At 36.8% G+C, this 20,285-nt stretch overlaps 1 protein-coding gene across 2 annotated transcripts in view; it reads right to left on the bottom strand.

Moving 5' to 3' along the window:
- GABRG2 (gamma-aminobutyric acid type A receptor subunit gamma2) overlaps positions 1 to 20,285 on the bottom strand; it is a 69,767-nt gene that overhangs the window by 34,937 nt on the left and 14,545 nt on the right. For both annotated transcript variants that reach the window (XM_086758860.1, XM_086758861.1), the window contains exons 2-6: positions 10,358 to 10,506; positions 8,658 to 8,725; positions 7,470 to 7,690; positions 3,310 to 3,392; positions 2,477 to 2,614 (exon numbers count right to left, since the gene is read on the bottom strand). In XM_086758860.1, coding sequence (XP_086614986.1) covers positions 2,477 to 2,614; positions 3,310 to 3,392; positions 7,470 to 7,690; positions 8,658 to 8,725; positions 10,358 to 10,506 — 659 coding nt within the window. The remainder of the gene's footprint in view (positions 1 to 2,476; positions 2,615 to 3,309; positions 3,393 to 7,469; positions 7,691 to 8,657; positions 8,726 to 10,357; positions 10,507 to 20,285) is intronic.

The following is a 20,285-nucleotide window of genomic DNA, read 5'->3' on the forward strand; positions in this document are numbered from 1 at the left end:
GGCATTCAAGCATTTGATTTCTGTAGTCAGGCTGCACATAGATTTCTAGTTAAGTCTATAAGCTTGGAATATTTTTATTTTCTTTTGGGGAAACTCTGTTGCAAATGTGTGCATGTAAGAGAGTAATTATAGGTAGAGTATGGGTCTGGCTAAGGAATATTGGACTTAATGGAGCTCCCAGAATGCTAATAAAGCAATTCAGTAAGCAATGAACAGTTTTTAGGCTCTGCCAGCTTTACCAAAATAGTTGTAGGAGATGGACTAGATTCATGACAATCCCCTTTTTTTTTTTTTTTTTTTTTTTTTTTTGGTGGGTGGGAGGCAAAGCAGGGAAGGCAGTGTGTTCTGCCTTCTAATTATTTAGTTACTGCACCTAGATAAAAATAAAATCTAACTTTCTTGCGTATCTGTGATCATAAAAGCAAGAAGAGCAAGGAAAATGAAACATAAGATAACTCCAGCAGAAGAAATACATACACAGGACATCTTTCCAAGTTTTTATACTCAGCAGGTCTTTGAAAGCAGCTCAGCAGGCTGAGTAGTTTTCACCAGCATTTCTTCTTAGGAATCAAGTGATGACTAGAGTGACTCTTTGCTGCTTTGTAGTGCATACTAGCTGCTAATTACTTTTTTTTTTTTTTAAAAAAGCAAATTAAGAGGGCTGGTGTCTGTTATATCAAAAAGTACTGATGCAACATTATGGTAGTACTCCAGGTGAGTACTGCAAGCTTTAATAGTGATCCCTTGAAAAAAATAAAAGGTTTTGTTTGCACGGGAAAGAATCTTTTTGCTTTCTGTGTTTTATTGTTTGTTTCCTAGAATGCCCTTTCTTCACATGAGCAGAACATTAGAGAGTGCTTTTGATTAACCAGTGCAAGATGCACTGAATCAGTGGATCTGAAGCTTGTGGCATGCTAACATTTTATTACTTTCTGTATCTGGCCAAAAAAAAAAGTTTATTAGAGAATGGCTCAAGCAGAAAATGAAAGAAAAAGAGCAAAAAAAAAAAAAAAAAAGAAACTTGAATTAAGACAAATTAAATGAATGAAATAAAATTAGCTTTCAACCTGGGCAGAATGAGACCTTAAACCACATTGGGAAATGCTGCTGCCTGTTGTGCTTTGCCTGTTGCAGGGCCAGTCTGAGGTGAGAAGTATTGCTGTTTATATTTTTGCTTTGAGAGCAATTCTACCGCCTTATGTGTAAAGGTGGTTATTAGCAGCTATGGCTTGCACACACACTCCTCTCCTGTCCTCTTTTGTACCTCTAGTTTTATTTTCCTAGGAAAAGGAGAAAGGTTAAGTGCTCTCTTGAGTAGCTGACTCACGTAAAATGGGAGAAGATGCCATAAGGCGAACATGGCTACAATTGGGAGGGTTCATTCCATTTTTGCCCTGCTCATAAAACTAAACATGTCATTGGTGGTTAACGTCCAGTGATTCAGGAGTTGGAACTTGAATTAGTGCTCAACCTCTCTGTTTGCACTCCAGTGTAACGCACAGCAGGCTCCTTTTAGCTCCAGTGTATCTCACTCTCCTGTGAATCTAACAGCAGTGCTGACCTTTTAGAAAAAAAAAAAAAGGGTGGGGATATTTCTGAAATTGGAACACAGATGTCTCAATTTAAATCAACATATTTGCCAGAACAATAAAATAAGTTAACAATCAAAAGCAACCTGAAAAGAAAAACTGCCTTCATTTCATTGTTCTTTCTGAAAGTAAAAAATCCGAGACAAGGGTTATTGTGCACATGCAATAGTATTAATATGCAATTTCTTTTTACATTTTTTCATATTCACTGTTTTTCTTTCCACTGAGAAAGAAAGCAAATATATGTCTTGAAGAATGTGTTTTCCTGCTTAGTTAGTAGAGTTAAAATTGCTATTTTTATGAAACTCTGAGTACTTCCTCATGTATCATTTTAAATTTCGTTACTTGTTTCCAAGGAGATGGAAATATGTAGGAAAATCATCTGAGACTCTGATTTGTAAGGCTGTTCTCTTTAATGAGAGTTGAATGTGCCCTATTTTAAGGAACAATATAAACTTGGAGCTGCTGTAGTAAAGAGTTTGGACTTTGAATTTCATTTCTGTGCAGGCCTGCTTTCTGCTTCTGGAAGTTGGAAGGGGATTGAAAAATATTTTAATCAGGATCAGATTATCATTTAGTGGCTCAGCTGTGTTTTTTCTACACTGAGGCAGGATGGGGAGTTCCCTCATAGTACTGGCTTTCTCCTGACAGTTCCAGGTGTTTCTTGGAGGGCGAGAATTGACAATAGACAGTTTGGTTTTCTTTATGCGAGGAGTTCTTCAGAAATACTAAAGCCTGAATGGTTCCGTACATATTTAAAAGCGTTTAATTGTTCAGTAAAATGCCAATGCTGTGTTCTAAACAGAGACATATATATATATTTTTTTTTTCATTTCTGTTAATAAAATTGTAAATTAATCTGGAGGTATACAGATCAGTAGTCTTACCTGAAGTAGTCTTCACCACCTCAGTTGTATTTCTTAGTCCTGTAAAGGAGAACTGGTAAAGCCTCCAGGACCTGGTGTCCCCCACTTCCACTGAGCTGCGCTTCCATTGGTAAATGATCTCTTCTCTGGGGTAGCCATCTTATTGCAATGGAAAATACAGAATGCTTTGTTTTATAGTCATTACTAGGATTTTAGTGTACTTTGGGGAGTAAAAATAATATTTTCTATTTCTGGAAAAAACTGGAGAAGCATATTGTAAGTAAATTATAGATATGTTTTTCTCAAGTTACTTAGTATTGCCTTTTACTTAATGTCACATTTTATTTTACTTTATTTATTATGAATTAAAATAACTCTTGAGATAAAATTTTAAAAAATTAGTTTTCCACTTTTTTGGACCCAATAGGATGCAATTTTGCCTGTCCTTCAATTATGGCCAAAAAGCCTGCAGCTGGACCTGGAATTTGGATCTTGACCTAACTGCAGAATGTGAAATTTGACTCCGACTATTGCAATAGTAAAACACCCATGCACAGAAAGTGTCAGGCCATGTGACTTTGGTGCCGAAAGTAAAAATTTCTACTGTTATGCTAGGATATAAGCATAAATTCATCATTTGTGTCCCAGACATTTTATTATTTTTTTACATAGCATTCCTCAGTTATGTTTGTAAACATAAATAATTCATGCACTGGTCAAAACACAACTGAAAACCATTGGACTATGTCTAGTTAAGAACATAGCCCTCACTAACTCTAAGTGTGTAAATATATATTTGTAGTAAGTGGTTCAGTGTGGGTCAGCAAAGAGATATTTCGAAGCATGTTACTTACAGCTTGAAAATTCCAAGGGGCAGGAATGGGCATCCATTGGGAAGTTGTGTAACTGCAGCTGACACTCAGCATCGATTGTCAGCCTGAGAAGAAAGAGATCAGGATATACAGAACACACTTAACAAGTTTGTCCTGAAAGCTACATCATGGCATGCAAAACAAGATTCTTACTAATATGGAACCTGACTATGAAATATGCAAATATATTTTATATATAAAACAAAAGTAAACTCTCGATATATATGTATTAATTCAGCTATTCATGTTTACTGATAAGCAGTGTTTGTTTTCTGGTTACATAGGCCCTGATCATCTACTTTCTGGACAGGGCAATAGAATAAGGTATTAGAGTTCTGTTCCTGTGCATCTGAAATGGCAGCATTACTCGTGACTGGCAAATCCATAAGTAGATGTACAGGTCACCTTATGAGCAGTGACAAATCTCTGTGTCACAACATGCTGTAATGCACTAGGAAAATGTATTTTACGAGATAAAAATTATGTTTCAGAAATGATGGATGGGACTCCATATTTAGACATCTGCATCCAAGGCAGCCATCTAGACTAACTTCATAGCTGGTGGAAAGGTGCTCTGAGGATATACTTCATTTCATTCCAAAGCAAGACATTTATATTATATTAGGAGAACAATGTACCAGAAGGTGTTTCTCTCCCCTGAATATCAGGAGAGTCTCCATGATAACTCAGGTGGTGTAGGTGCTATAGATCAGGTAGAGACATGTACTTCTAGAAATTCAAAATTAGGTGAGATTTATCCCCTGATGTACCTGCTAAAAACTCTACTATTTTTCATTCAGTCCCTTAATTGTTGCTAGCCTAATAACATAGCTCCAGCCCTGCCATGAGCTGCAAGATATTTGGACTTTGGGAGGAAGGAAGGAGGTGGATTGAGAGAGAAGGGGGGGAGAGGGGGGGGAGAAAAAGCAGAGTAATGTTTATTTGTTCCGTGAGTGTCTAGGAAAATGATAGATGATGAGCAACCCTGCGAGCTGGGTTTGTCTCCTGGTTCCTGCATGTAGATGCTGTATGCAAATGACTCTAAGTCTCATGTTATGGGATGCAGAGGGATGCTGTGACCACTAGCCACCAAGGTAATGAAGTTAAAATGAAAGTTTTCTGCATTAGGGATTTAGAAACAAATCTAATTTCTTTGAAACTAAGGGAATTTCTGTTAGTGACGTGGAAGGAGAGCTGATTCTGTGTGCTAATATTATTGTCCTTTCTTTCTCTTCTCATTTCCATCATCTTCAGTTTCATTTCAAGATAATCATAATATGGATCCAAAAATGATTAAGTTTTTTCTTTCATATTGCCTTTTCTCTGATGAATATATTTAACACTGTTTGAATTTGGCATAGGCTCGGATTTACTGCTGTTCTTTATTTTCTCTCATGGAATTGAGTAGATTTTATTCCCCAGCACAAAGCACAATCCAGGCTTTGAACATCTCCAAGCATGTAGTTTTCTGTGCAACTTGTTCCCCTATTTGACTTTCCTCACAGTTAAGAAGTTTCTTCTTATGTGTAGACAGAATTTCCTGTACTTCAGTTTGTGCCCAGTGCACTTGCTCTAGTAAGCTCATATCCCTATTGTACTGGGGAGCCTAGCCCTGTTCCCAGCACTCCAGATGTATCTCACTGGTACTGGGTAGAGGAGGATCATCTCCATCAACCTGCTGGAAATGATCTTCCTAGTGCAGTCAAGGATGCTGTTAGCATTGGCTTCAAGTGTACTTTGCTGGCTCATGGTGAATGTCCCTCAGGATCCCAAGATGTTTTTCTGCAAGGTGCTTTTCAGCTGTATTGCTGCATGGCGTTACTCCTCCCCTGGTTCAGGATGACATTTTCCTTTAATGAGCTCCATGATATTCTTGTTGGCTCATTTCTTCAGGATGTTTCAGTCCCTCTGGGTGATAGCACAACCCTATGATATACCTCCCAGTTTTCTATTTGCACACATGCTGAGGGTGTACTCTGTCTCATTGTCTTGGTGATTAATGAAAACGTGAAGATGTTAAACTGTATTGGCCTAGTACAAAACTTGGGAGTACGCCACTAGTGACTGCTTTTCAGTTGGCCTGCATGCCACTGATCTCAACCCTTTGAGCATGGCAGTTCAGGCATGTTCCATCTGCCTCAGTGTCCACTTATTTAACCCATACCTGCTCCTTCTCCATCGAAGGTAAGTATTTATTGCTCCACTTCCCTACCGGTCTCAGGGACCTGGGGTTGCTAAAGGCAGGGTTTTATCAGTAAGGGCTGAGGCAAAGAAGGCACTGTGTGCCTTGGCCTCTTTTGGTGTCTTGTATGACAAGGTCCCTGTTCCCATTCAGCAGTGTGCCCACATTTCCCCAGTCTTTCTTCTTCCTCTTGCTGAGTATGTATGTGTAGAAACCATTCTTGCTTTCATGGCCCTAGTCAGATTTGACTCCAGACGAACTTTGGCTTTTCTAACCCTGTCCTTGAGTGCTCAGACAGCATCTCTGTGTTTGTCCTGGGTCACCTGTCCCTGCTTCCACCTATAGTACATCTTTTTTTTTTTTTTTTTTTTTTTTGCATTTAAGTTCCATCAGGATCTTTGCATTGATCCATGCAGACTGCCTGCTAACTTGATTTCCTGCTGGTCAAGATGGACTGTTCTTGAGCCTGGGGAGATGATGGAGAAAATCAACCAGCTTTTCTGGAGCCTTCCTCTCTTCAGGACAGAATCCCAGATTTGTAATGATGCTATCACGTTTAACTTCTGGATGAATCAAGGTTGAATACATATTGGTGCTTGCTATGACTCACTAGAACAGCTAAGTAAAACAGATAAGTGTTTCTAAGTTCTATCAGATATATCTCTTTCTGATGAGAGAAACTGAGAGGTAATGAAATATAAAGAGAGAGTAGTGTAGGTAAGTCCAAATTTAACATTTCAAAAGTGAGCCTAGGATCTCCTTTATCAGACTGACTTTGATTTCCACTGGATTTCAATTCCCGTCATTCTCTTATCTCTTCTGGCAATGCAATGTGTAATGAATGTAAAATAACTATGAAATAAAACTCCTTTTTTTTTTTTTTTTTTTTTTTTTTTATAATTCAGACAGTTGCAACATTAAAAGGTTGTCTTAAGTAAAGCTTCAGATCTATTCTTTAAAATGATAATGCATGTACTTTTCTTGAAAATTTTATTTTTGGCACCCAGTGAAACAAAGGCAGAAAAAAACACTTTGGAAAAAAAAAAATATGCTCTCTACAACTCAAATGGTCTCATGTCTAACAGCTTTGATGCTGTACTCTCATTTTAAATTATAAATTATCTTGAAAATACACTGTTTTATGTACATTTTACATAGAACCAAATACTACATAACATCTAAGTAAAAGTAAAAAAAAAAAAAAGCATTTAAGATTTTCACATTTAGCAACTATCTTATCGTCACTGGGAATGTGGTATTTGAGTTGTTACATATTGCATATGTTACACTTAAATGGAGGCATACACATAATAATTCAAAAGTTTTAAAAAGTAATCTATATCAAAAGAAAAGCTGTGCTTGTGTCTGAGAAATCTGGAGATGAGCCATCTTTGGGTTTTGGATTAGACTTTAAATGGCCAATGCTGAAATGATAATCCTTATTTTCACAATATATTTGAGGAATGAAATGCTTTTGTGGGGTGGAGCTTCATATAGCTAAATTGTAATCAATTCAGTGTAAGAGGCCTTTGAGGTATGTAATACCTCCTTTTATATCATCTGCTTAATTCAAGAATATTTTGAATTCATCAGTTTAACGCAATAAAAAGGTAAAAGGCAATATGGACCAAACCAGTGGCAAACAATAAAACATGCCTGAAAATGAAGATTAATTACTATAACAATGTTTATATTCATTTTAGTATAAGAACATGACTATTGTGGAGCAAGACAGTACCGTCTATAAGAAGACATAAAACTCTTTACTATGCCAATATAAAATAAATTGCATGCAAGTAATATCTTCTGCGTATTTCCCTTCTGCAGGATTGTATGCAAAAGTAAGTAGGAAAAAATAATGTTTTTTTTCCTTTAGGTTAGTGTCAAATGACCTCAATTCACAAGACTTTTCTCTTTGGCTTTCCCTAGAAAAACTGAAATTAAAGTCGGGAATAAATACCTTAATGTGTACAACACTCTGCCGTCGTTCCAGATCCTGAGCATTCTATTAGGAGTTGTTATCCAATGAGCATCAGCTTTCTTGGAATTTCGGAAAAATGTATCTGGTATCCAGATCTTTCCAACCATGTTGCTGTTTAGTCTGAGCACTTTTATAGTGCTGTTGAACTTCAGACGTCTGTCATACCACGTTTGGGCGAAAAATATATCAATTGTATATTCCTGTTGTGTTAACCAGAAATACTAATGAAAACACAGCACTCGACATTTCACATAACTCCTGAATTTCATATTAAAAAAGCTGAACTACAGAAGATGCTATTAGAATTGATAAAAACAAATTTTTGTCAGTTTTTGAGGGCATAGTTTACCAAATATTATTCTTTTAAAATAATTTATTCTGTTGTTTTTCCCCTGGCAGGTGAAACTAAGATGCAATTGAGTGGTATATGCACCTTTCAAATTCTGTGTCCCCATGCCTCAACCTGTGCCTGATCAGGTCAGAGAACAATTACTTTTTTCCTCAAATCTAGGACAGGAGAAGTTGGAGCTGACTCGGCTGCCTTAGTTGCCTTTACCCCCCAGTTTAATACCAAAAGTGGTGAAGTCTCATTTTCTGTGGCACCACTGGGCAGCCAGAAGCTGCAAGGAGAATTATAGAATAGAAAAGAGCAATCTGAGATTTCTTTCTACACATTAAACTACTAGAATGAAGTAGACATTGTGCTAAGGCTAGACCACTTTCCCTCAGCTGCACAAAGATATAATTAAATTTTGCTGTAGGATCTCTGGTAAGAGGAAAGGAGAGAGGATCTAGACTTTTTTTTTTTTGTTTTTATTTCTTGATGGCAAGAGTGCTAATACCACTGCTGAATGTTTTTTCTTATTTTGTAGCAGTTTGCAAGCTCAGTTTTACAGGAATTTAACTGTCACAAAGCACTTAAAAGAAGAGCACATAAAGGTATGAGGATATATTAAAACTATTATTACATTTTTTTTCAGTAGAGAGGTCAGTTTTCCTTTCTTCTAGAGTTTCGTAACTTTTATAGTCCTCACATCCGTAATAATAATGAGATTTAAAAATAATATAGGTATAGACCAACATTAAAATTAATAGAAGCTTTGTAATACTAATAGAGGCTTTGTAACAACGTGAATATTGTAGGAAAACTGGCAATCATTTACCTACCATATTGATAGCATTCACAGGCCCAATGCTATTTACGTACATGTCGGTGTGAATTACTGTCGGTTTAACTGTAAGAGAAACAACATTAATCAGTAACACTAGTGAAGGTCAAAATCAACTACTTGAAAGTCAAGCACGAGTGAAAGATTATTATAGTACGTCTCTTGTATGGTTATGGTTGCCTCACATTTAAATGTGCATATATGACAAAAATAATTTTTCAGTGATGTCTCCAGTTTGAATTTACTTGGAGATACTTTGAGTCAAAATCTTATATCGTTTATTCTATCAGAACAGATTCACTTATACTATGAGAAAAAAATACTGAAACCAGTGTTATTACCTTAGGGTGAGTCATAACTCCCTGACAGTGTGTATATTTTGTGTCAGGTCACAGCAACACATCTGACAAAAGACTATCAACAAAAGCAAACTTACTCTTCTTATATCTTGCATCACTCATTTTACATTATAACAGCAAGTGCAACATGACTGCTGTTGCCTGCAGAGATGGCTGTAGGTAAGTAACAGTTTCATGAGCCCAAAGCAAAAATATTATTCAAGGCTCTAAAATAGGAATGAAAAATAATTCTTAGATTAATTTATTTTGAAATGACTTTATCGTAGCTTTATTATTCTTATACACCTTGAGTAAAACATGATTGGTTTTTCTCAGATGCTTTTATGAATGCTTAATTCCTTTCTGTTCTCTAAAGTCTTGGATTGGGAGAATAAGACCAATTCCTCTGCTAATTTATGCTATATACATACATTGAAGGTTAAATACTCATGTTATCCCTCACTGAAAAATTCCTTAGTTTATAAGCCTCTATAAACTTGTTAGAAACAGCTCCCTTCATTAACCTTGCTGCTCTCTGCTTTGCTCTGCATGCCTTATCCTTGAGTTCTCTTTGCATTTTTCTATAATCTTATTACTGCTGTATTCCTCCTCTACAGAGGTATTGTCTGCCTGTTCTGTGCACACATGGGGACTTGCAGTGACTCAGGGAGATTTATCTCTTTGAGCTTCCTCAGTAATCAGTGGAGCGAAGGATTCCCACAAGAGGTGATTCAGTCAAATAAGGCTTCCGTTATGAGTCCAAGCTTGGGTCTATATACTTATATTGGCTCTAGGGGAAATCTAGGGAGGTTGGCCTTGCTTAACTGTCGTTGTCTTTTGTGAACATCTTCTTCTGTGCTTCATTCCCTACTCACATCTTGCCCTGCCGTACGAGTGAGGGTCCATGCTGCATCAGTCATTGCAGACCTGCTGCTGTTAGAGCCTCTCTGTGTCCATACAAGGATCAGGTTCATCATCCTCATTTTGGCCTTCCTTCCCAATATATCATTTGTGATTCTCTAACACTCTCACTTCAATATACAAAGAAGATAAGAACTTGCTTTCTTATTCCCCAAAAATTAAATTCCACATTTCTTATGCAGGTGCATCATTACAAGCAGCCAGATTCAGCAAATTACAGCAATCTTCTTAGATGTCTTGAGATAGATTTAGCAATCTTAATTTATGTCAGCTTCCATAATCATGACTACTTTTCCTGCCACTGATGTTTTACTACGTTGTATTTTGTTTTCATAACTACTTTAAATGGATTCTGGCTCCTGTATAGCATAGTGTAGTATGAAAATTCTTTCTCTTCACCTCTTAGTCAAAAGTGGTCTAAAAAGAAAAACCAACATACCTCCTATGTCAGGTCTTAACTTGTTGTCATATCCTTCCAGCAAGCCGTTTAAAATGAGGGTGACATCACTCTCATGGACTTTGGGAGTCAAAACCCAAGTCTTATTTGAAGTGTAATCTTCATAGTCGTCGTCTCCCTTTTGAGTGGTACTATTAAAGAATTAAAAATGAAGAAATGGGTAGCCTTGAAAAATATGAATTTGTAAGTAACCCCAGGTAACCACAAATAATTCAGGTTTTCATAGTACTGTAGAAAACATTGAATAATTGCCTGCTTTATAAAAGGAGACTCACATAAAGATGTCACATAACAGTTGAGGTTACAGTTCACTTTAGCAACATTTCCCTTTAGAACAGCTGAGATCATATTCTGTCTATTCAAAGGAACACCAGTGCTTATCACCTTTGGCATGCCTATTTTTTTCTCTCACTGACTCAGGTGGGTCCTGTTATGAAATAAATCTAATTGTCACTTAGCTTATGCAACTCTCCACCAAAATATCACTTAGTATGTACACAGTGTTGTTGCATTACTTCTCTTTGAGAGAACAATTTGATGCAACACATTACTGACAAGGCAAATAATTAGATTCATTCAAACAAACTGTCACACAGCTTTCCTCCACTCTGACAGAACTTGAGCTTATTGTGCATTTGGAAAGTTCAGCACAAATTTTTGCCAATGGTTTTCATTTTCACTTTTTCTAACCAGAACTGAGAGAGGATAAAAAGTCTATCTACTGTTTGTTTGGGGTTTTTTTTTCTGCCACTGAGTGGTATGACAGCAGATGTAGTATAATTCTACCTGCTTAGCACAGTAAAAAGGGCAAGTTAGGAATTAGAAATGTGTAGACTAGCCTTAATGGATTTTTTTTTTCCTTAAAATCTGTGCCCCCAGTTCTAGAGGAGAACATAGAAACTACTTTAGAATATGACATCATCAGATATTTTCATTTCAGAATGTCAGTGGTAGTCAGCTGAATGGTGCTAGGCAACTGGAAGTTTTTTGCATAATATGCCAGTGCCCTTCTTTCCTGACCTGATTCTGTGACAAAGTTTGAACACTCCTGGATATGAAAAACCTTAATGATACTACGAATGTCTTAAGCCCTTGGGTGGAGTTTGGATGTGAATGGGTCGAAAGCAGAAAATTTAATTATTTTCCTTTTTCAGCCAGAATCTGTTCAAAAGTGGGAAAGAGCCCAGAGTAGATTCTCCTGTGGGATCTAATGCATGCTTTACACATAAGATGGAAACCAGACACAGCTGACCATGGTAATGGTGCAACAGTGAAAGGATGACTAGTCCCAGAATCTGAGTGTGCCATTCATTTAGCACTGATCTTCACTCAGCTGAGGTCTTGCTTACTCCTTCCTACAGTGCTGTCCTGCTGCCTCCTGCTTATACCTGCCTGGACTGGAGGACCTGAAGGCTTTCCCGTGTTGGGCATTCGGGACCTGTAAGCCAGCTGCACAAATACAACTTAACTATGAAAGAGGCTTTAGCTTCTTTCTTCCCCACGGGCAAAGACTGTCAGGAAAGAGCCACAGCACATCAGTGCGCCTCTGTGTAAGGCTCTGCTTCCCAGGAGGCGCTGAAGGTGCAGTGAAATTTGAAGCAGCATGAGACTGCACCCAGCGCTGTGGCAACTAGGAATGCATAGCATGCATGAGACAGCCGCTCTTGCGTTATACCAAATTGAGCATGGAATCTGCTAGTGAAGATAGGCTAATCTATATATTTGTTACACATACTGAGTACCACCCACTGCAGCCCTCAGGCACCACCTTAACCCACTCTGCATCAGCGGAGCACATCTGGGAGCTTCAGCTTCCCGGATCAAGAACAGGCAGCCCAACCCTATCCTTTGGGCTATGTGGTCTGAACCTGTAGTGTTTTACTGGCAATCAAAAGCAAAGTTTTATTTGGAAATGAGCTACATAGTATTCTACTGGTACTGATTAAGAGGCCAGGAAAATTAAATTGGTGGGGGCAATTTGTTTATTCAGCTATCTGGAGTTCAAAGATATAATTGTAATTGAAAGGAACATAACAGAAGCAAGGTTCTCCCTCCTGCAAGAAAGGAAATCTTTCTAAATAAAATCTCTGCAAACAGAAGGCACTGGATTATATGTTTTCAGTCTGTGCAGAGTGAATGAAAAAAATCTATGTATATAAAGCCACACTCCTGTTTTATAACAAATTAAACATCTATTCTCCAGAAAGAAGAATTTTTCTGAATGGAAAAGAAAAAGTAAATCAAATATGTTATTTCACAAAGGCAATGTGTTCCTCAATATTAATGTGATGAGAAAGCTCCAAAAGTCAAACAGCTAGTTACTAGAGTTTGGTGCACTGGACAGTGCAAGGTTAGAAGATGAAAAAGTGTATTTGTTTAGGACTTGTCTCAAATGTAGACCAACCTTATTGAACAGTAGCGCACAGTCAGTAAAACTTCCATGTCCTCTTGGTAATTATTTGTACAAAAGAAATAGCTATTTGTTTGCTTATCTGCCGTTTCAAGCCGTTTTGGAGCTCCAAATCACAAAAACCAGCAAACGCTTTATGAGATTAGTGTGAGAGACGAGGGAGTGCAGCCAATGTGACTAGGGAAAAAGGCCACTGAATTCCAGCTTTTATCTGAATTCCAAGTGGATCATAAGTTAGCATGGATATCAAATTGTCTGAATGTCTGACTGTGTAAAACTGCACACCAGCCAGAACCATCTCTGTCCAGATGAGCGTGGCTTTAGCTGCGCAATGCTATTAATGCTAATGAAAGTTATAAGGACAAAGCCCTTTTCATTTCTTCTTCAAGGCTTTCAGATCAGTCCTTTTGATTATATGTCCTAAATTTTGGAAGTGCTTTTAATATTCAGAACAAATTTGATAAAGCCCAGATTATACCCAAACGCATATTGAAATCTGGTTTTATTTTTATGACTGGTAGAAGTTTTCAAATCTAGTAATATAGGTATGCAAAGAAACATATATTTACCTATTTGCAGATTACAGTATAATTTTTGAAAGTTTGTTTCAGACACTGATACAAAAATCTCACTCTGAGATATTTCCACTTCTGACATTAATGCCATTGCAAGATCTGTGCAAGACTGCTCTGCATAAATCCGGTTTCCCTATTTGGAAAAGGGATGATTTGAGGGTCAGAACCCAAACTTGAACTTCAAGTCATAGAGTAATTCAAGTTAGAAGGCGCTTTTGGAGGTTGCTTGGTCCAATCCCTGCCCAGTTTGCCAGATTGTAATTAGATTGTAATTATTTATGCGCATATATATATAAAAAACCATGACTCTGCGTAACATTGAGAGGCTCTTTGTGTATGTCAATTACTTGAAATACATCTTCACAAAGCAGATAAATGGCTAACTCTAGTAAGTATTTGTTTATTTAGATCAGAAAGGGTACTATTTTGGACTACAGGAATATTTGGGAGGGGGATGGCAGCACAAGATTGAGTCATGTTTAATTTTTTTTTTTTAATAATGTGCAAAAGTGTGTGAACTTGTATCTCACTAAAATTACATACAAACCTCATTCTGCCACTGAGATTTTTACCCTGTCAGGGCCTGAAAAGAGTTTTAACTCATGCTTCTTGTCTTTCTCACTATAAAATACACATACTAATCTTAATTCTGTGTTAAAGAAGGGGTTACTTGGTTTTAACATTTATATAGCTCTTTTGAGTACTCATTGGTGAGATGTAACTTTAGCACAAACTGAAATTACAGGAACAAAGTTGTTTGAGAACTGCATTCTCTAGACCTTTGCTAGTACACATCATCTGTAAGTTTTCTGCAATATCACCTGGGCAACATCTAACCATTCATGGAGTAAGTGTAACCTTTGTGGGTAGAGGTGCCTTCTGCAGGTAGAACCGGATTCACCAACCAAGGGATAAGGAACTAATTAAAAGATGCTCTATTTCATTGGCACATGCTCTTTTACGGACCCCTTTAGTGCTAAAGGCATTATTTCTATACTGGAAATATATTGATATAATAGAAGATTAGTTCAATCAGTCCCAGATAATATCTCTTGAGAAATCACTGATACCTTAGGAAAATAATTCTTTTCCATCTTCTTTCCTGAACCTTGTCCAGAAGTCACAGCAAAGCCTGTTAGTCAAAGGTTTCATTAGTGTGCTGATACACTATTCACTTGGCAGTCGAAAACTATGGAAATCCACGTTACATTTGGGGAACCTATTCCTCTTTTTTAATAGATTCAGTATGATTTATTTTCTTTTTTTTTTTCCTTTCATTTCCATGAAAGTAAAATTAATATCTAGGTAAAAATAATAATTACTTTAGTAAAATTTAACAAATAATTGTGTTAATAGTATTTATCTGTCTCACATTATTATTAAATTCTTTGGTTCAAAATACAAAATAAAGAGTGGACTATCTATTTCAAAACTACTATGTTTTAGTTAATTGCTAACATAAAGTCAGCATTATAACTTGCGATGATGTCTGCTGTTCCATGACATCTCTGTATCAGAGACACTCTAATGTAACTTTCAGAAGAATCATAGGTAGCATTTCTTGGAAAGACACTACCATTTGTTGGTAAAGATACACTATACATGACTTAAAATCACAAATAGCAGCAATAATTTCTCAGTCTAAACTGAGGGACAGATTGGACACATCTTATTTCATTAGTGAGTGATAACTCAGCAAGGATATCCCTTTGAAATAAGGTAAATATTTCCTTATCCACAGCAAAATGTTTTTCATAACTAGTTACAAGTAGAAGAAGGGAAATTATGATCTTTTGTGATGCAAAGATCTACGACGACTGCTCAGTCTTTCAACATTCAGGTGTAAGGTCATACATTTAGCTGGTGAAAATCTCTATAATTCCAGTGACTTTAAGATATGCCAATTTTTACCTGCTTTGGGTCTGTCTGTTAACTTTTCTAAATATAGAAAATGAATTTTATCTCTTTCCCAGTGTTCTATTAACTCCACACAAGAGTCAATTATCCCTGCTGGAATCTGCCTGCCATTGCATTGCTGTTAACAAGCAGAATCAGAGAAGCCACGAAGTGCCTGAAGAAAGAGACCTGTAGCAGTACTGAATAGCCATCAGCTGATTAGTTTAACTCTAATTAAATACTTAAGTTTTTTTTTTTTTAAAAAAAAAGCCCGCCAAAAAGCATCTTTTATACCAAGTAAGCTATAGAAGCTACAGAGCCTACAGCAAGGATTTAATAAACTACTCACGCATATAGTGAGTCTTCCACTTCAAGCACCAAGGTTTTCTACCTCTTAGTGAGGGACTGAAACAAGACCTGCTATTTTACCTAACAGCACTGTTTAATTTAATGAATAGTCAAGCTAAATTTATTCTCTAATGTACATTAAAAATTACCCTGATCTATAGATGATACATTATTCATGATGATAATAAGGTCATTGTGAGGGAAGGACATATTCCAGGTTCTCACTGTGGATAAGAGAAGCTGGATGCAGATTTGATATATGAGTATGTAGAGAAGAGAGTATTTGCAGGGTATTGCAGAGCCTGTGGAAATCTAGCTATATCTATATTCTATATTGTTGACTGTCGGTCATATATTAAGTAAAGTTATCTCAACTGAAATAGAAAATGTTTTCACAAAGCTGTATGCAGAATTCTCTATCCCTGTTCCTGTTTCTATTATGTATGTTTATATTGTTTAAATCCTAAGGCTGTGCCTGGGTCCATGCTCTTGTCTTTACCATAAAAATGGTACCTATTTTCTTTTTTTCTTTTAAATGTTCATCACAGTATACAATCTTCACTTTTCTCAGGATTACAAATCATGTAACGTGAAGATTAATCCCATCCTTTGTCAATTCCCACATCACAGATGGAAACTTGAAATAATGCTTTACTTAAAGAGGAAGAGGAGATTCAAACAGTTATCCTAAGATTCAATAAAAGGAAATTGGGTCTCTGTTGAGAGATTTGGGTTAAGAAATCACAGGGAAAATGTCTTGTTCTCCTCCTCCCTCCACCTAGAGCTGAGGTGCTGGTGAGACTGCGATTCTCATCAGCTTGAGTCTAGAAGAGCCTGAAATATGATATTCAGTTTCCAGAAAAGCTTCTTTCAGAGTTGGCCACTAGGTAGTATTGGCTGTATTTTGGCCACTTGACTTAGTTGTGTAACAAGGGAGGCTGAGGAAGTCCACAAGGAGAAAAAAAAAATGGTTTTCATCTCTACTTGATGGTTTGGGTAGGTTGGATTTTAGGTAGATCACCTGTAGAAGACAGTTTATTTCGTAGGCAACTGCTACTGCTTCAGTGCTCATTCCATGAACTGTCCAAATTGTGTCAAGTATTTAAAAACTTGTCATGAAATGATCACTGCTGAAAAACAACAAAGCTGAGTTATTCTGTCATTCCTAAGTCACAGAGAGACTGAAGTGTAACAAGAAAAAGATTCTTAAAATAATACTACACTTATCATACCAGCTCCAAAGGGCTTTTTTAAAAAGCATTTTCACAAACTTACAGGAAGGAAATAAAACTTGAACAAAGTCAAATCTTTTTGTTTTCAACCTTTTTGTGTAAACACTTGCTGTAGCAACATTCAGCTGAATTTGCAAATATGGAAACCAGATGCTTTAACTATGACTACAAAAGGTTAAAATCTGTGATGTGGTAAGGTGCAGTAACTGATGGGAGTGCACATCTTGGGGAAGATGTGGAATGACTGTAAGATAAACCAGTCTGCTATGACTGACAGTTTAATAGTGACTAATACAAAAACATCATTGCCGTGCAATATTTCAGAAGTCTGTGAAGATGTTAAAAATTGGATTGCTTTCCTCAAAGTGGCTGATAAGTACCAGTGAGGATACTGAGTTGCTGAGTGAGTAGAAGGCAGCCTGTGAAATCCACAGCATGATACTTAGGGGTTGTGTTACCAGGTATCATCTCATTTAGTGGAAAACAGTGTAAATGTTCACAGGACTCTGGCCAGCCTTTAAATCTCAGTGTAGGCATAGTTTTCAGAAATGACTGTTTGATTGCTAGTAATCTGGGGCCTTCATGTACTGTGAAGACAACTGAAAAGTCATCTGCTGGGAGTACTCATCTGTGCTACTCTAGTGATTTCTGGGTCTTGAAATACCCATTGAGGTTTGTGTGCTCAGTCCCTACTTAATCCCAGTGTTTCAGCTGTAACGACTGGAGTGCGTTTGTTGAAAGTGCTACCAGTAAAACTTCTGGTTTATAGTATTTACCGTGTTTTCTAGTTCATTCTACTGAAAAATTACAGTGCAATTTTTGTATTCCATAACTGATTGGATTTAAGTCATGAGTGAGCATGAGAATTGTTGTCCTGTTAAAAATATTTTGAGTACCGACAAAATGGACTCATGGCAAACTGTCACCAAAGTTACCAGAAACAGGGACCAGCGTTAGCAGTCCTGGCAAAGAACCAAAAGCTGAAATGTAGCACCCAGTCTAGAATCAGTTTCTCCAGCAGAAAGTTGAGGCACATTGGTTAAATAAGTTGATAAAGCATTTCCATCTTCAGATCTATCAGAATAGACCAATGTAATTGACCCAAACTGAATTACTCCACAATATAAAACCTGTGGGCAGGGAAAGGAAATATATGCTACCATCAGGGAGGACAGCAAAATGTAGAGGCAAGAAATTAACTTGTGCAGCCAGTGAGGAGTAAGAGAGAGAATTACACAAACAAGCACACATCATTCATTTTCAACAGCCCGAGCTGGAAGTGCAGCATTTATACTTATGAAAACTCTGGAGGAGTCTAAGATGTGATCATATTTTTTGGAGCTGGAATTTTGTATGGATATTTTTTCTTATATTTTGTTTACTGGAGGTTAAATAATCTACTCACTTATCTCTCTCCACTGTGGTTATGGCCACTCATTTTAGTGGCAAGCGAAAGTAAGCTTTGGGTGGAAACAACAGAAAAGGGAGAAATAGGTTCAGATGTTTTGCATTGCAGGGTTAGCTTGAGTTGATCTCCTACTTTATTTGAAATTATCTAGCTAAATCTATTTTTAAAAGATGTAACCTTGGAATTATGTGATCTTCAGAAGGTTTGTTTTTTGGTTTACCTTCCTCTCTTCTCTGCTTCTCTCCCCTCTCATCCCCTTCTCTCCTCTTTTTAATAATTTCTTTAAAAACTCTTTGATGCATCTCTGCATGTGAAATCTAAGGCACTTGGGGCATGATTTTTGCCTATTGCTCTTACTCAGCTGCTGCATATTTCTGCTGTAGCTGGGAGAGCTCAAGAGAAGGAGTCAAGTTAATGACCAGTACAGAAATATGATCTGACTAGGTGTGTTTCAGTGTGAACTGTCTTTGTTTTTTCTGTGTTTTATAGTATGTAATTGTCATCTGTTACTATTCTATGTAATTTCTCTTCCGCAGTAAGGTACATTGCTTTTAGAAAAGATTGCTGTAAAATCTCACTGTAAATTAAAAACAGGAGCAAAAAAGCTTAATTCTGTTATCAGTGAGGAAGGTTAGGAAAACGTGGATGCCCTCCAGCCACCTATTTAAACAACCTTAGCTCAAAAAACCCAATCCTATCCTTCAATTAGATTTGATAAATGAAAGAATAAAGATTCTTGTTTTATACTACTCTACGAGATACTCTTATTCATGACTTTTCGAATAATTGCAAAAGTTTTTTCTCTGTTTTATCAGCATGGTAATTTCACCTGGAAGAAAGTAACTTCTGGAATCAATCATTCATGATGTAGTCATGCTCACGTCACTGTCTGTCAGTGTTTAAAAACAAACATGTGAGGTGCTAGAAACGTCAGCAATTTTTCTTATTGAGTAACCGTCCTGAGCATTTTTTTTGAGATTTAAATACTTTTTTTTCTTTTTGTCTACAGATGTGAGCTTTGAAATTCAAGTTAAAGTGAATATAAATCATCATTAGAATTGAATTTGTCAGGGAATGTTTTCATTCTCATCTTCTATGTCTTAGTAGGCAGCAGAGCACTACAATATGGTGTTCCCAGGGTTGGGATAGGAGTCAGGAGCATTGAATGCTTACCCCAACTAAAGGACTAGTGTCCTTCTACTTGCTATGATAAGCCAAGTTATATCATCTCTGCATGCAAGTGTAAACCATTCTTACAACATAAATAGCCACATAAATGTGCCTTATTATTTGTGTTTGAAGACTAGACATGATGGTAAACCATCTCACTGTTAAAGAAGAAACAATCACTAACTGTGCCTAGGAAATTGCATTGCATTGCTTAGAATCACACTTCTATCGCACTTAGCAGCATTTATAGCCCGTATCTTTGGTAAACCAGGGGGGTTAGATAAACCTGGAGTGATTAGGGAGCCAGTAAAAAAAAAATTAAAACAGTATTGGTTTATTCTGAGTGTATTCTTAATTCTTGCTTCTTTCAGATCATGGAAGTATCACTACTGAAATGTTTATTAGATAGAAATGTGTCTTGAAGAAAGCTGAATGAACAGAAAAAAGTTGTTTAATACAAGTCTTTAATTAACTCATCTGAAGCTATCTCATTCACAAAATGAGTGTAAGCAAATGGTGAAAATTGAAATGTTTTTTTTTGTTGTGTTTTTTTTTTAAACAATGCTTCTGTTTTAACTTCATTTTTAATGCATGGTAACCAATAGTAACCCATGTGTTCCCACATAAACCAACTCATATCATGCAAGACACTGTTTGCACTAATGCTCATAAAACAGACTGTGCAGGGGTGGATGTGGATTTAGTTCTGATAACAGAGTAGATGTGTGATACATTAAAAATGTAAGTGGCAAGCTAATGTCTCTATGTCAGCTGAGTAGGAAATTGTCAACAAGCGTGCCTGAATTTCCCTATGGAATTTATTTATTTTGATGAAATAGCGTATGTTGATTTTTGTTGTGGAATTCTGATG

The sequence above is a fragment of the Chlamydotis macqueenii genome, chromosome 14 (assembly GCF_036417535.1).
Source record: "Chlamydotis macqueenii isolate bChlMac1 chromosome 14, bChlMac1.mat, whole genome shotgun sequence".
Lineage (NCBI taxonomy): Eukaryota > Metazoa > Chordata > Aves > Otidiformes > Otididae > Chlamydotis > Chlamydotis macqueenii.